The 13442-nt window shown below is 48.4% G+C and overlaps 1 protein-coding gene across 2 annotated transcripts in view; it reads right to left on the bottom strand.

Annotated features, from left to right (window-relative positions):
• The window catches only part of LOC124037458 (synaptotagmin-7-like), a 384787-nt gene that overhangs the window by 122287 nt on the left and 249058 nt on the right, over positions 1–13442 (bottom strand). Inside the window, exon 3 of one of the 2 annotated variants that reach the window (XM_046352187.1) lies at positions 510–647. The exons of the other annotated variant lie outside the window; for it this stretch is intronic. Coding sequence (XP_046208143.1) covers positions 510–647 — 138 coding nt within the window. The remainder of the gene's footprint in view (positions 1–509; positions 648–13442) is intronic. 2 annotated transcript variants of the gene reach the window in all.

Below are 13442 nucleotides of genomic sequence, written 5' to 3'. Positions count from 1 at the left end.
TCATCATCCTTATAGGATCATTTATTTATCTCTCTGGTTGAGGTCAACAGGTAGGTCTCTCGTCATACAAACACATCTTCTTTTACAGGTGACACAACAGTAGACAACCGCTTGCTCACTGCTAACTAGTCATCGACTCTCACCCAAACACTTCACATCGTTCTGCTTCCTGTCCGTCCGTTTCTCACTCAACACACTGCAAATCAGTTGCAATGACACGTCGTTGTACTGACTATACCCACCAAAACCACATATCACTCTCACACACTACGAAATTTCATTTCCTACCCCCATTCCCCCTCTCTCTCTCACTCTCACCACATCTCACACATAAACCCCCAAACACACACACACACACACACACACACACACACACACACACACACACACACACACACACACACACACACACACACACACACACACACACACACACACACACACACACACACACACACACACACACACACACACACACACACACAGCTCTCTCGCACTATGACTGGTACCTCTTGTCTGGATGAGGAAGTGCTTCCTGATTGGCTGTTGGAGCTTCCTGCATGGAGGTGATTGGATCAGGGATATTGGCAAAGTCATCTTGCTCTGCCAAACCAATAGCCAAAGAAAGAACCACCATCTTCCCTTCGCTGGCCAGCCGGAAAACAGACAAACAGAGAGAGAGAAAGAGGAGGAGAGAGACGCGGGTAGAGGCAACGAAAATAAAGGAAGGAATCGAGGTGGAGGAATCAGGAGACATGGAGTGAGGGAATAGAGAAAGAGAATAAATAAAGGTCATAGATAGATCATAGGAGGTCATAGATAGGTCATAAGAGGTCATAGATAGGTCATAGTTAGGTCATTTGATGTCATAGGTCATAGATGGTCATAGGAGGTCATATGAGGTCATAGATATTTCACAGGTCATAGATATGTCATAGGAGGTTATAGGAGGTCAAAGATAGGTGAAATGAGGTCATAGGAGGTTTACGAAAATATAAAAAGAGAGCGAGAACAGGAAGAAAACAGAGAGATTACATGAGAGAAAACAGAGAGACAGCAGAAAACAGAGATATTATATGAGAGAACCCAGAGAGACAGCAGAAAACAGAGATATTATATGAGAGAACCCAGAGAGACAGCAGAAAACAGAGAGATTATATGAGAGAACCCAGAGAGACAGCAGAAAACAGAGATATTATATGAGAGAACCCAGAGAGACAGCAGAAAACAGAGAGATTATATGAGAGAACCCAGAGAGACAGCAGAAAACAGAGAGATTATATAAGAGAACCCAGAGAGACAGCAGAAAACAGATATTATATAAGAGAACACAGAGAGACAGCAGAAAACAGAGAGATTATATAAGAGATCCCAGAGAGACAGCAGAAAACAGAGATATTATATAAGAGAACCCAGAGAGACAGCAGAAAACAGATATATATATAAGAGAACCCAGAGAGACAGCAGAAAACAGAGAGATTGTATAAGAGAACCCATAGAGACAGCAGAAAACAGAGAGATTGTATAAGAGAACCCAGAGAACTAGTCAGAGGAGAAAAAGGTTCAGAAGACAAACCACCTTCAAACCTGCGGTGTCAAACTCACTTCCTGGAAGACTGAGTCCAGCACCTGCTGGATTTCTCTCCTTCCTTCTACTTGACTGATCAATTAAGGTCACTGACTAGTTAGGAACTCTCCTAACGGGGTTGTCTAGGTCACTGACTAGTTAGGAACTCTCCTAACGGGGTTGTCTAGGTCACTGACTAGTTAGGAACTCTCCTTACGGGTTGTCTAGGTCACTGACTAGTTAGGAACTCTGCTTACCGGGTTGTCTAGGTCACTGACTAGTTAGGAACTCTCCTTACGGCGTTGTCGCCCAAATAGATCCACAGACGATGCAATCTCAACCACACTGCACACTGCCCTAACCCATCTGGACATGAGGAATACCTATGTGAGAATGCTGTTCATCGACTACAGCTCGGCATTCAACACCATAGTACCCTCCAAGCTCGTCATCAAGCTCGAGACCCTGGGTCTCGACCCCGCACTGTGCAACTGGGTACTGGACTTCCTGACGGGCCGCCCCCAGGTGGTGAGGGTAGGCAAAAACATCTCCACCCTGCTGATCCTTAACACTGGGGCCCCACAAGGGTGCGTTCTGAGCCCTCTCCTGTACTCCCTGTTCACCCACGACTGCGTGGCCACGCACGCCTCCAACTCAATCATCAAGTTTGCGGACGACACAACAGTGGTAGGCTTGATTACCAACAACGACGAGACGGCCTACAGGGAGGAGGTGAGGGCCCTCAGAGTGTGGTGTCAGGAAAATAACCTCACACTCAACGTCAACAAAACTAAGGAGATGATTGTGGATTTCAGGAAACAGCAGATGGAACACCCCCCTATCCACATCGATGGAACAGTAGTGGAGAGGGTAGTAAGTTTTAAGTTCCTCGGCATACACATCACAGACAAACTGAATTGGTCCACTCACACAGACAGCAACGTGAAGAAGGCGCAGCAGCGCCTCTTCAACCTCAGGATGTTGAAGAAATTTGACTTGTCACCAAAATCACTCACAAACTTCTACAGATGCACAATCGAGAGCATCCTGGCGGGCTGTATCACCGCCTGATACGGAAACTGCTCCGCCCACAACCGTAAGGCTCTCCAGAGGGTAGTGAGGTCTGCAGAACGCATCACCGGGGGCAAACTACCTGCCCTCCAGGACACCTACACCACCCGATGTTACAGGAAGGCCATAAAGATCATCAACTCTTTACCAGGTTGTCTAGGTCACTGACTAGTTAGGAACTCTCCTAACGGGGTTGTCTAGGTCACTGACTAGTTAGGAACTCTCCTAACGGGGTTGTCTAGGTCACTGACTAGTTAGGAACTCACTGAGGTCACTGACTAGTTAGGAACTCTCCTAACGGGGTTGTCTAGGTCACTGACTAGTTAGGAACTCTCCTTACCGGGTTGTCATGGTCACTGACTAGTTAGGAACTTGGTTGTCTAGGTCACTGACTAGTTAGGAACTCTCCTGACTACCTCTCCTAACGGGTTGTCATGGTCACTGACTAGTTAGGAACTCTCCTAACGGGGTTGTCTAGGTCACTGACTAGTTAGGAACTCTCCTAACGGGGTTGTCTAGGTCACTGACTAGTTAGGAACTCTCCTAACGGGGTTGTCTAGGTCACTGACTAGTTAGGAACTCTCCTTACGGGGTTGTCTAGGTCACTGACTAGTTAGGAACTCTCCTAACGGGGTTGTCTAGGTCACTGACTAGGTCTCCTACTTGTCTAGGTCACTGACTAGTTAGGAACTCTCCTTACCGGGTTGTCTAGGTCACTGACTAGTTAGGAACTCTCCTAACGGGTTGTCTAGGTCACTGACTAGTTAGGAACTCTCCTAACGGGGTTGTCTAGGTCACTGACTAGTTAGGAACTCTCCTTACGGGTTGTATAGGTCACTGACTAGTTAGGAACTCTCCTAACGGGGTTGTCTAGGTCACTGACTAGTTAGGAACTCTCCTAACGGGGTTGTCTAGGTCACTGACTAGTTAGGAACTCTCCTTACGGGTTGTCTAGGTCACTGACTAGTTAGGAACTCTCCTTACGGGGTTGTCTAGGTCACTGACTAGTTAGGAACTCTCCTTACGGGTTGTCTAGGTCACTGACTAGTTAGGAACTCTCCTTACGGTCTAGTTGACTCTCTCCTTATGTCTAGGTCACTGACTAGTTAGGAACTCTCCTTACGGGTTGTCTAGGTCACTGACTAGTTAGGAACTCTCCTTACGGGTTGTCTAGGTCACTGACTAGTTAGGAACTCTCCTAACGGGTTGTCTAGGTCACTGACTAGTTAGGAACTCTCCTAACGGGTTGTCTAGGTCACTGACTAGTTAGGAACTCTCCTAACGGGGTTGTCTAGGTCACTGACTAGTTAGGAACTCTCCTTACGGCGTTGTCGCCCAAATAGATCCACAGACGATGCAATCTCAACCACACTGCACACTGCCCTAACCCATCTGGACATGAGGAATACCTATGTGAGAATGCTGTTCATCGACTACAGCTCGGCATTCAACACCATAGTACCCTGCAAGCTCGTCATCAAGCTCGAGACCCTGGGTCTCGACCCCACCCTGTGCAACTGGGTACTGGACTTCCTGACAGGCCGCCCCCAGGTGGTGAGGGTAGGCAACAACATCTCCATCCTGCTGATCCTTAATATAATAATAATATGCCATTTAGCAGACGCTTTTATCCAAAGCGACTTACAGTCATGTGTGCATACATTCTACGTATGGGTGGTCCCAGGGATCGAACCCACTACCCTGGCGTTACAAGCGCCATGCTCTACCAACTGAGCTACAGAAGGACTAACACTGGGGCCCCACAAGGGTGCGTTCTGAGCCCTCTCCTGTACTCCCTGTTCACCCACGACTGCGTGGCCACGCACGCCTCCAACTCAATCATCAAGTTTGCGGACGACACAACAGTGGTAGGCTTGATTACCAACAACGACGAGACGGCCTACAGGGAGGAGGTGAGGGCCCTCAGAGTGTGGTGTCAGGAAAATAACCTCACACTCAACGTCAACAAAACTAAGGAGATGATTGTGGATTTCAGGAAACAGCAGAGGGAACACCCCCCTATCCACATCGATGGAACAGTAGTGGAGAGGGTAGTAAGTTTTAAGTTCTTCAGCATACACATCACAGACAAACTGAATTGGTCCACTCACACAGACAGCATCGTGAAGAAGGCGCAGCAGCGCTTCTTCAACCTCAGGATGCTGAAGAAATTCGACTTGTCACCAAAAGCACTCACAAACTTCTACAGATGCACAATCGAGAGCATCCTGGCGGGCTGTATCACCGCCTGGTACGGAAACTGCTCCACCCACAACCGTAAGGCTCTCCAGAGGGTAGTGAGGTCTGCAGAACGCATCACCGGGGGCAAACTACCTGCCCTCCAGGACACCTACACCACCCGATGTTACAGGAAGGCCATAAAGATCATCAACTCTTTACCAGGTTGTCTAGGTCACTGACTAGTTAGGAACTCTCCTAACGGGGTTGTCTAGGTCACTGACTAGTTAGGAACTCTCCTAACGGGGTTGTCTAGGTCACTGACTAGTTAGGAACTCTCCTAACGGGGTTGTCTAGGTCACTGACTAGTTAGGAACTCTCCTAACGGGGTGGTCTAGGTCACTGACTAGTTAGGAACTCTGCTTACCGGGTGGTCTAGGTCACTGACTAGTTAGGAACTCTCCTAACGGGGTTGTCTAGGTCACTGACTAGTTAGGAACTCTCCTTACGGGTTGTCTAGGTCACTGACTAGTTAGGAACTCTCCTTACGGGTTGTCTAGGTCACTGACTAGTTAGGAACTCTCCTTACGGCGTTGTCGCCCAAATAGATCCACAGACGATGCAATCTCAACCACACTGCACACTGCCCTAACCCATCTGGACATGAGGAATACCTATGTGAGAATGCTGTTCATCGACTACAGCTCGGCATTCAACACCATAGTACCCTCCAAGCTCGTCATCAAGCTCGAGACCCTGGGTCTCGACCCCGCCCTGTGCAACTGGGTACTGGACTTCCTGACGGGCCGCCCCCAGGTGGTGAGGGTAGGCAACAACATCTCCACCCTGCTGATCCTTAACACTGGGGCCCCACAAGGGTGCGTTCTGAGCCCTCTCCTGTACTCCCTGTTCACCCACGACTGCATGGCCACGCACGCCTCCAACTCAATCATCAAGTTTGCGGACGACACAACAGTGGTAGGCTTGATTACCAACAACGACGAGACGGCCTACAAGGAGGAGGTGAGGGCCCTCAGAGTGTGGTGTCAGGAAAATAACCTCACACTCAACGTCAACAAAACTAAGGAGATGATTGTGGATTTCAGGAAACAGCAGAGGGAACACCCCCCTATCCACATCGATGGAACAGTAGTGGAGAGGGTAGTAAGTTTTAAGTTCCTCGGCATACACATCACAGACAAACTGAATTGGTCCACTCACACAGACAGCATCGTGAAGAAGGCGCAGCAGCGCCTCTTCAACCTCAGGATGCTGAAGAAATTCGACTTGTCACCAAAAGCACTCACAAACTTCTACAGATGCACAATCGAGAGCATCCTGGCGGGCTGTATCACCGCCTGGTACGGAAACTGCTCCGCCCACAACCGTAAGGCTCTCCAGAGGGTAGTGAGGTCTGCAGAACGCATCACCGGGGGCAAACTACCTGCCCTCCAGGACACCTACACCACCCGATGTTACAGGAAGGCCATAAAGATCATCAACTCTTTACCAGGTTGTCTAGGTCACTGACTAGTTAGGAACTCTCCTTACGGGGTTGTCTAGGTCACTGACTAGTTAGGAACTCTCCTAACGGGGTTGTCTAGGTCACTGACTAGTTAGGAACTCTCCTAACGGGGTGTCTAGGTCACTGACTAGTTAGGAACTCTCCTAACGGGGTGTCTAGGTCACTGACTAGTTAGGAACTCTCCTTACGGGGTTGTCATGGTCACTGACTAGTTAGGAACTCTCCTTACGGGTTGTCTAGGTCTTAATTCGACACAAATGGAAAGGTAATAACAAAAGCCATGCAGCCACTCAGAGCCTCCAGGAATTGTGTTTGACACCTATACCACAGACCTTATTCACAGCTAAACATCTGATCCTAGACGACTATCGTGTAAACAAACGTTAGTCAATGAATAATCTAGCACACCCAGAAATAAAATATTGCACCATTTTCTACGACAAAAGATACTAAAAGAAACTAGTTTAAGTCTCCAGTTGCTTTTATAGTCCTCGTTGACAGACCCTACGATACCATTTCTGTTACAAAGCGTCTGTCAACAAGAGATTGGTTCGTGGCCGCCGTGTGAATAAGGTCTATTAGTCCCCCGTAGTGTCTGATCCAGGGAGGGATATTACTACAGGATTGTGTTGTAGAAAAGTTCCAGCTAGTTTAACATTATAGAGTGAATGGTTTAACAAAGATATATTCTAATGTAAAATAGTACTAATTACCGAGGCATTGATGCATTGATGACTGTGGTATTCCTCACAACTCATACTGTTTGTAGCAACACATACAGTACACACTGACATACACAGAACCACACACCCTCCAGAGAGACCCTCACACCCTACAGAGACACACACACACACCCAGAGAGACCCTCACACCCTACAGAGACACACCCTCCAGAGAGACCCTCACCAGAGACACACACACACCCCAACAGAGAGACCCACACAGAGACACACACACACCCTCACACCCTACAGAGACACAGACCCACAGACACACACACACCCCTACAGACACAGACACACCCACACCCTACAGAGAGACCCTCACACCCTACAGACACACACACCCACACACCCTACAGAGACACACACACACACCCTACAGAGACACACACACCCTACAGAGACACACACACACCCAACAGAGACACACACACACAGACCCAACAGAGAGACCCACACACCCTACACACCCTACAGAGACACACACACCCAACAGAGACACACACACCCTACAGACACACACACGCACAGACGACACACACACCCTACAGAGACACACACACACACAGACACTCACACACACACACACACACACACACACACACACACACACACACACACACACACACACACACACACACACACACACACACACACACACACACACACACACACACACACACACAGTAATTTATTCAGTAATTTAATATTTGCCTTCTGCAATCCCTCAAGACGTACCTTCTTCATCCAGCATCTCTCTCTCTCTCCTCACTCACCTTGTCCCTCTCCTTCTCTCTCTCTCCATCTCTCTCTCCTTCCTCCAGAGTTGAGGTTTCATTAAGCATCATTAACGAGGTCAAGACTGGCTGATTGTTTCTATTTAAGTGTCACAGTTTCCTGAGGTGCTTGGTGTGTGTCAACGTTTTCTGGGTCACTGCACTCTCTCTCTCTCTCTCTCTGTCTCTCTCCCCCTTTATCTCTCTCTCTCTCTCCCCCCCTCTCTCTCTCTCTATATATATATATATATATATATATCTGTCTCTCTCCCCTCTCTATCTCTCCCTCACTTCTCTCTCTCTTTCTTCTCTCTCTCTTCTCCCTCTCTCTCTCTCTCTCTCTCTCTCTCTTTCTCTCTCTCCTCTCTCTCTCTCCCTCTCTCTCTCTCTCTCTCTCTCTCTCTCTCTCTCTCCTCTCTCTCTCTCTCTCTCTCTCTCTCTCTCTCTCTCTCTCTCTCTCTCTCTCTCTCTCTCTCTCTCTCTCTCCTTCCCTATCCCTTTCTTTCTTCTACTCTCTTCTCAACGACATTCCCTCTCTCTTCAAAACCCTTTTCTTCATCCCTCTGTCCCTCCATTCCTCTCCTAGGATTTAGGATTTGACCAGCTCTCCGCTCTCCGCTCCCTCTTCTCTCTCTCTCTCTCTCTTCTGTCTCCCTACTAAAAGGTATTTTATCTAACCTCTCTTATCTCTCTCTCTCCCTCTCTCTCTCTCTCTCTCTCTCTCTCTCTAACCTCTCTCTCTCTCTCTCTCCTCTCCTGTCTCTCTCTTTCTCTCTCTCTCCTCTCTCCTTCCTAACCCTATCCCTTTCTTTTCTTCTACTCCTTCTCCTACCTAACCTTCCCTACCTAACCTGTTCCTAAACCCTTTTCCTTCTCCCTCTGTCCCTCTATTCCTCTCCTACCTAACCTGTTTCCTACCTGACCAGCTCTCCTATCTAACCTCTCATATTAACCTGTCTCTTCCTGTTGTCAGCCCTACCTCTTCTTGTTGTCAACCCGCCCTAACCTGTCTCTTATGTCTCCAAACCTCTAAAACCTCTATTTTATCTAACCTGTCTCTACCTAACCTGTCTCCTACCTAACCTGTCTCCTACCTAACGTGCCTACTATCTAACCCGTCTCCTATCTAACCTGTCTCCTACCTAACCTGTCTCCTATCTAACCTGTCTACTACCTAACCTGTCTCCTACCTAACCTGTCTCCTACCTAACCTGTCTCCTGTCTAGCCTGTCTCCATTCTAACCCGTCTCCTACCTAACCCGTCTCCTACCTAACCTGTCTCCTACCTAACCTGTCTCCTACCTAACCTGTCTCCTACCTCCCTGTCTCCTATCTAACCTGTCTCCTATCTAACCTGTCTCCTACCTAACCTGTCTCCTACCTCCCTGTCTCCTGTCTAACCTGTCTCCTATCTAACCTGTCTCCTATCTAACCTGTCTCCTACCTAACCTGTCTCCTACCTAACCTGTCTCCTACCTAACCTGTCTCTTACCTCCCTGTCTCCTGTCTCCTGTCTAACCTGTCCCCTATCTAACCTGTCTCCTACCTAAACTGTCTCCTACCTAACCTGTCTCCTACCTATCCTGTCTCCTACCTAACCTGTCTCCTACCTAACCTGTGCTCCTACCTAACCTGTCCTACCTAACCTGTCTCCTACCTAACCTGTCTCCTACCTAACCTGTCTCCTACCTAACCTGTCTCCTACCTAACCCGTCTCCTACCTAACCTGTCTCCTACCTAACGTGCCTCCTACCTAACCTGTCTCCTACCTAACCTGTCTCCTACCTAACCTGTCTCCTACCTAACCTGTCTCCTACCTAACCCGTCTCCTACCTAACCTGTCTCCTACCTAACGTGCCTCCTACCTAACCTGTCTCCTACCTAACCTGTCTCCTACCTAACCTGTCTCCTACCTAACCTGTCTCCTACCTAACCTGTCTCCTACCTAACCTGTCTCCTACCTAACCTGTCTCCTACCTAACCTGTCTCCTACCTAACCTGTCTCCTACCTAACCTGTCTCCTACCTAACCTGTCTCCTACCTAACGTGCCTCCTACCTAACCTGTCTCCTACCTAACCTGTCTCCTACCTAACCTGTCTCCTACCTAACCTGTCTCCTACCTAACGTGCCTCCTACCTAACCTGTCTCCTACCTAACCTGTCTCCTACCTAACCTGTCTCCTACCTAACCTGTCTCCTACCTAACCTGTCTCCTACCTAACCTGTCTCCTACCTAACGTGTATCAATTATACCTGTATCATATCTCCCTGTATACTATCTAACCTGTATTCTATCTTTTTAATTTTTTTATTTTTTTATTTGACCTTTATTTAACCAGGTAGGCTAGTTGAGAACAAGTTCTCATTTGAAACTGCGACCTGGCCAAGATAAAGCATAGCAGTGTGAACAGACAACACAGAGTTACACATGGAGTAAACAATTAACAAGTCAATAACACAGTAGGGAAAAAGGAGTCTATATACATTGTGTGCAAAAGGCATGAGGAGGTAGACGAATAATTACAATTTTGCAGATTAACACTGGAGTGATAAATTATCAGATGATCATGTACAGGTAGAGATACTGGTGTGCAAAAGAGCAGAAAAGTAAATAAATAAAAACAGTATGGGGATGAGGTAGGTAAAAGTGGGTGGGCTATTTACCGATAGACTATGTACAGCTGCAGCGATCGGTTAGCTGCTCAGATAGCAGATGTTTGAAGTTGGTGAGGGAGATAAAAGTCTCCAACTTCAGCGATTTTTGCAATTCGTTCCAGTCACAGGCAGCAGAGAACTGGAACGAAAGGCGGCCAAATGAGGTGTTGGCTTTAGGGATGATCAGTGAGATACACCTGCTGGAGCGCGTGCTACGGATGGGTGTTGCCATCGTGACCAGTGAACTGAGATAAGGCGGAGCTTTACCTAGCATGGACTTGTAGATGACCTGGAGCCAGTGGGTCTGGCGACGAATATGTAGCGAGGGCCAGCCGACTAGAGCATACAAGTAGCAGTGGGTGGTGGGTGGTATAAGGTGCTTTAGTGATAAAACGGATGCCACTGTGATAAACTGCATCCAGTTTGCTGAGTAGAGTGTTGGAAGCAATTTTGTAGATGACATCGCCTAAGTCGAGGATCGGTAGGATAGTCAGTTTTACTAGGGTAAGTTTGGCGGCGTGAGTGAAGGAGGCTTTGTTGCGGAATAGAAAGCCGACTCTTGATTTTATTTTCGATTGGAGATGTTTGATATGAGTCTGGAAGGAGGGTTTACAGTCTAGCCAAACACCTAGGTACTTATAGATGTCCACATATTCAAGGTCGGAACCATCCAGGGTGGTGATGCTGGTCAGGCATGCGGGTGAAGGCAGCAAACGGTTGAAAAGCATGCATTTGGTTTTACTAGCGTTTAAGAGCAGTTGGAGGCCACGGAAGGAGTGTTGTATGGCATTGAAGCTCATTTGGAGGTTAGATAGCACAGTGTCCAAGGACGGGCCGGAAGTATACAGAATGGTGTCGTCTGTGTAGAGGTGGATCGGGGAATCGCCCGCAGCAAGAGCAACATCATTAATATATACAGGGAAAAGAGTCGGCCCGAGGATTGAACTCTGTGGCACCCCCATAGAGACTGCCAGAGGACCGGACAGCATGCCCTCTGATTTGACACACTGAACTCTGTCTGCAAAGTAATTGGTGAACCAGGCAAGGCAGTCATCCGAAAAACCGAGGCTACTGAGTCTGCCGATAAGAATATGGTGATTGACCGAGTCGAAAGCCTTGGCAAGGTCGATGGAGATGACTGCACAGTACTGTCTTTTATCTATGGCGGTTATGATATCGTTTAGTACCTTGAGCGTGGCTGAGGTGCATCCGTGACCGGCTCGGAAAGCAGATTGCACAGCGGAGAAGGTACGGTGGGATTCGAGATGGTCAGTGACCTGTTTGTTGACTTGGCTTTCGAAGACCTTAGATAGGCAGGGCAGAATGGATATAGGTCTGTAACAGTTTGGGTCCAGGGTGTCTCCCTCTTTGAAGAGGGGATGACTGTGGCAGCTTTCCAATACTTGGGGATCTCAGACGATATGAAAGAGAGGTTGAACAGGCTGGTAATAGGGGTTGCGACAATGGCGGCGGATAGTTTCAGAAATAGATGTTCCAGATTGTCAAGCCCAGCTGATTTGTACGGGTCCAGGATGTTTTTGCGCTGGTCGAGGGCAGTCAGGTCTGGTGTGAACCAAGGGCTATATCTGTTCTTAGTTCTGCATTTTTTGAACGGAGCATGCTTATCTAAAATGGTGAGGAAGTTACTTTTAAAGAATGACCAGGCAACCTCAACTGACGGGATGAGGTCAATGTCCTTCCAGGATACCCGGGCCAGGTCGATTAGAAAGGCCTGCTCACAGAAGTGTTTTAGGGAGCGTTTGACAGTGATGAGGGGTGGTCGTTTGACTGCGACTCCGTAGCGGATACAGGCAATGAGGCAGTGATCGCTGAGATCCTGGTTGAAGACAGCGGAGGTGTATTTGGAGGGCCAGATGGTCAGGATGACGTCTATGAGGGTGCCCTTGTTTACAGATTTAGGGTTGTACCTGGTGGGTTCCTTGATGATTTGTGTGAGATTGAGGGCATCTAGCTTAGATTGTAGGACTGCCGGGGTGTTAAGCATATCCCAGTTTAGGTCACCTAACAGAACAAACTCTGAAGCTAGATGGGGGGCGATCAATTCACAAATGGTGTCCAGGGCACAGCTGGGAGCTGAGGGGGGTCGGTAGCAGGCAGCAAAAGTGAGAGACTTATTTCTGGAGAGAGTAATTTTCTAAATTAGTAGTTCGAACTGTTTGGGTATGAACCTGGAAAGTATGACATTACTTTGCAGGCTATCTCTGCAGTAGACTGCAACTCCTCCCCCTTTGGCAGTTCTATCTTGACGGAAAATGTTATAGTTGGGTATGGAAATCTCAGAATTTTTGGTGGCCTTCCTGAGCCAGGATTCAGACACGGCAAGCACATCAGGGTTAGCAGAGTGTGCTAAAGCAGTGAGTAAAACAAACTTAGGGAGGAGGCTTCTGATGTTGACATGCATGAAACCAAGGCTTTTTCTCACAGAAGTCAACAAATGAGGGTGCCTGGGGACATGCAGGGCCTGGGTTTACTCTCCACATCACCCTCGGAACAGAGGAGGAGTAGAATGAGGGGGCGGCTAAAGGCTATCAAAACTGGTCTCCTCTCGTTGGGGACAGAGAATAAAAGGAGCAGATTTCTGGGCATGGTAGAATATGTTCAGGGCATAATGCGCAGACAGGGGTATGGTTGGGTCTACAGCAGAGGTAAGCCCCAGGCACTGGGTGATGATGAGAGAGGTTGTATCTCCACCACCCTCTCTCTCCACCCTCTCTCTCTCCACCCTCTCTCTCTCCACAGCCCTCTCTCTCTCTCCACCACCCTCTCTCTCACCACTCTCCACCACCCTCTCTCTCTCTCACCACCCTCTCTCTCCCCCCCTCTCTCCACCACCCTCTCTCTCTCTCCACCCTCCTCTCTCCACCCTCTCCACCACCCTCTCTCTCTCCACCACCCTCTCTCTCCGCCCTCTCTCCACCACCCTCTCT

This window comes from Oncorhynchus gorbuscha, linkage group LG06, assembly GCF_021184085.1.
Source record: "Oncorhynchus gorbuscha isolate QuinsamMale2020 ecotype Even-year linkage group LG06, OgorEven_v1.0, whole genome shotgun sequence".
NCBI classification, from domain to species: Eukaryota; Metazoa; Chordata; class Actinopteri; order Salmoniformes; family Salmonidae; genus Oncorhynchus; species Oncorhynchus gorbuscha.
The sequence above is the reverse complement of the archived record's forward strand: the minus strand, read 5'-3'. Positions and strand labels throughout refer to the sequence as shown.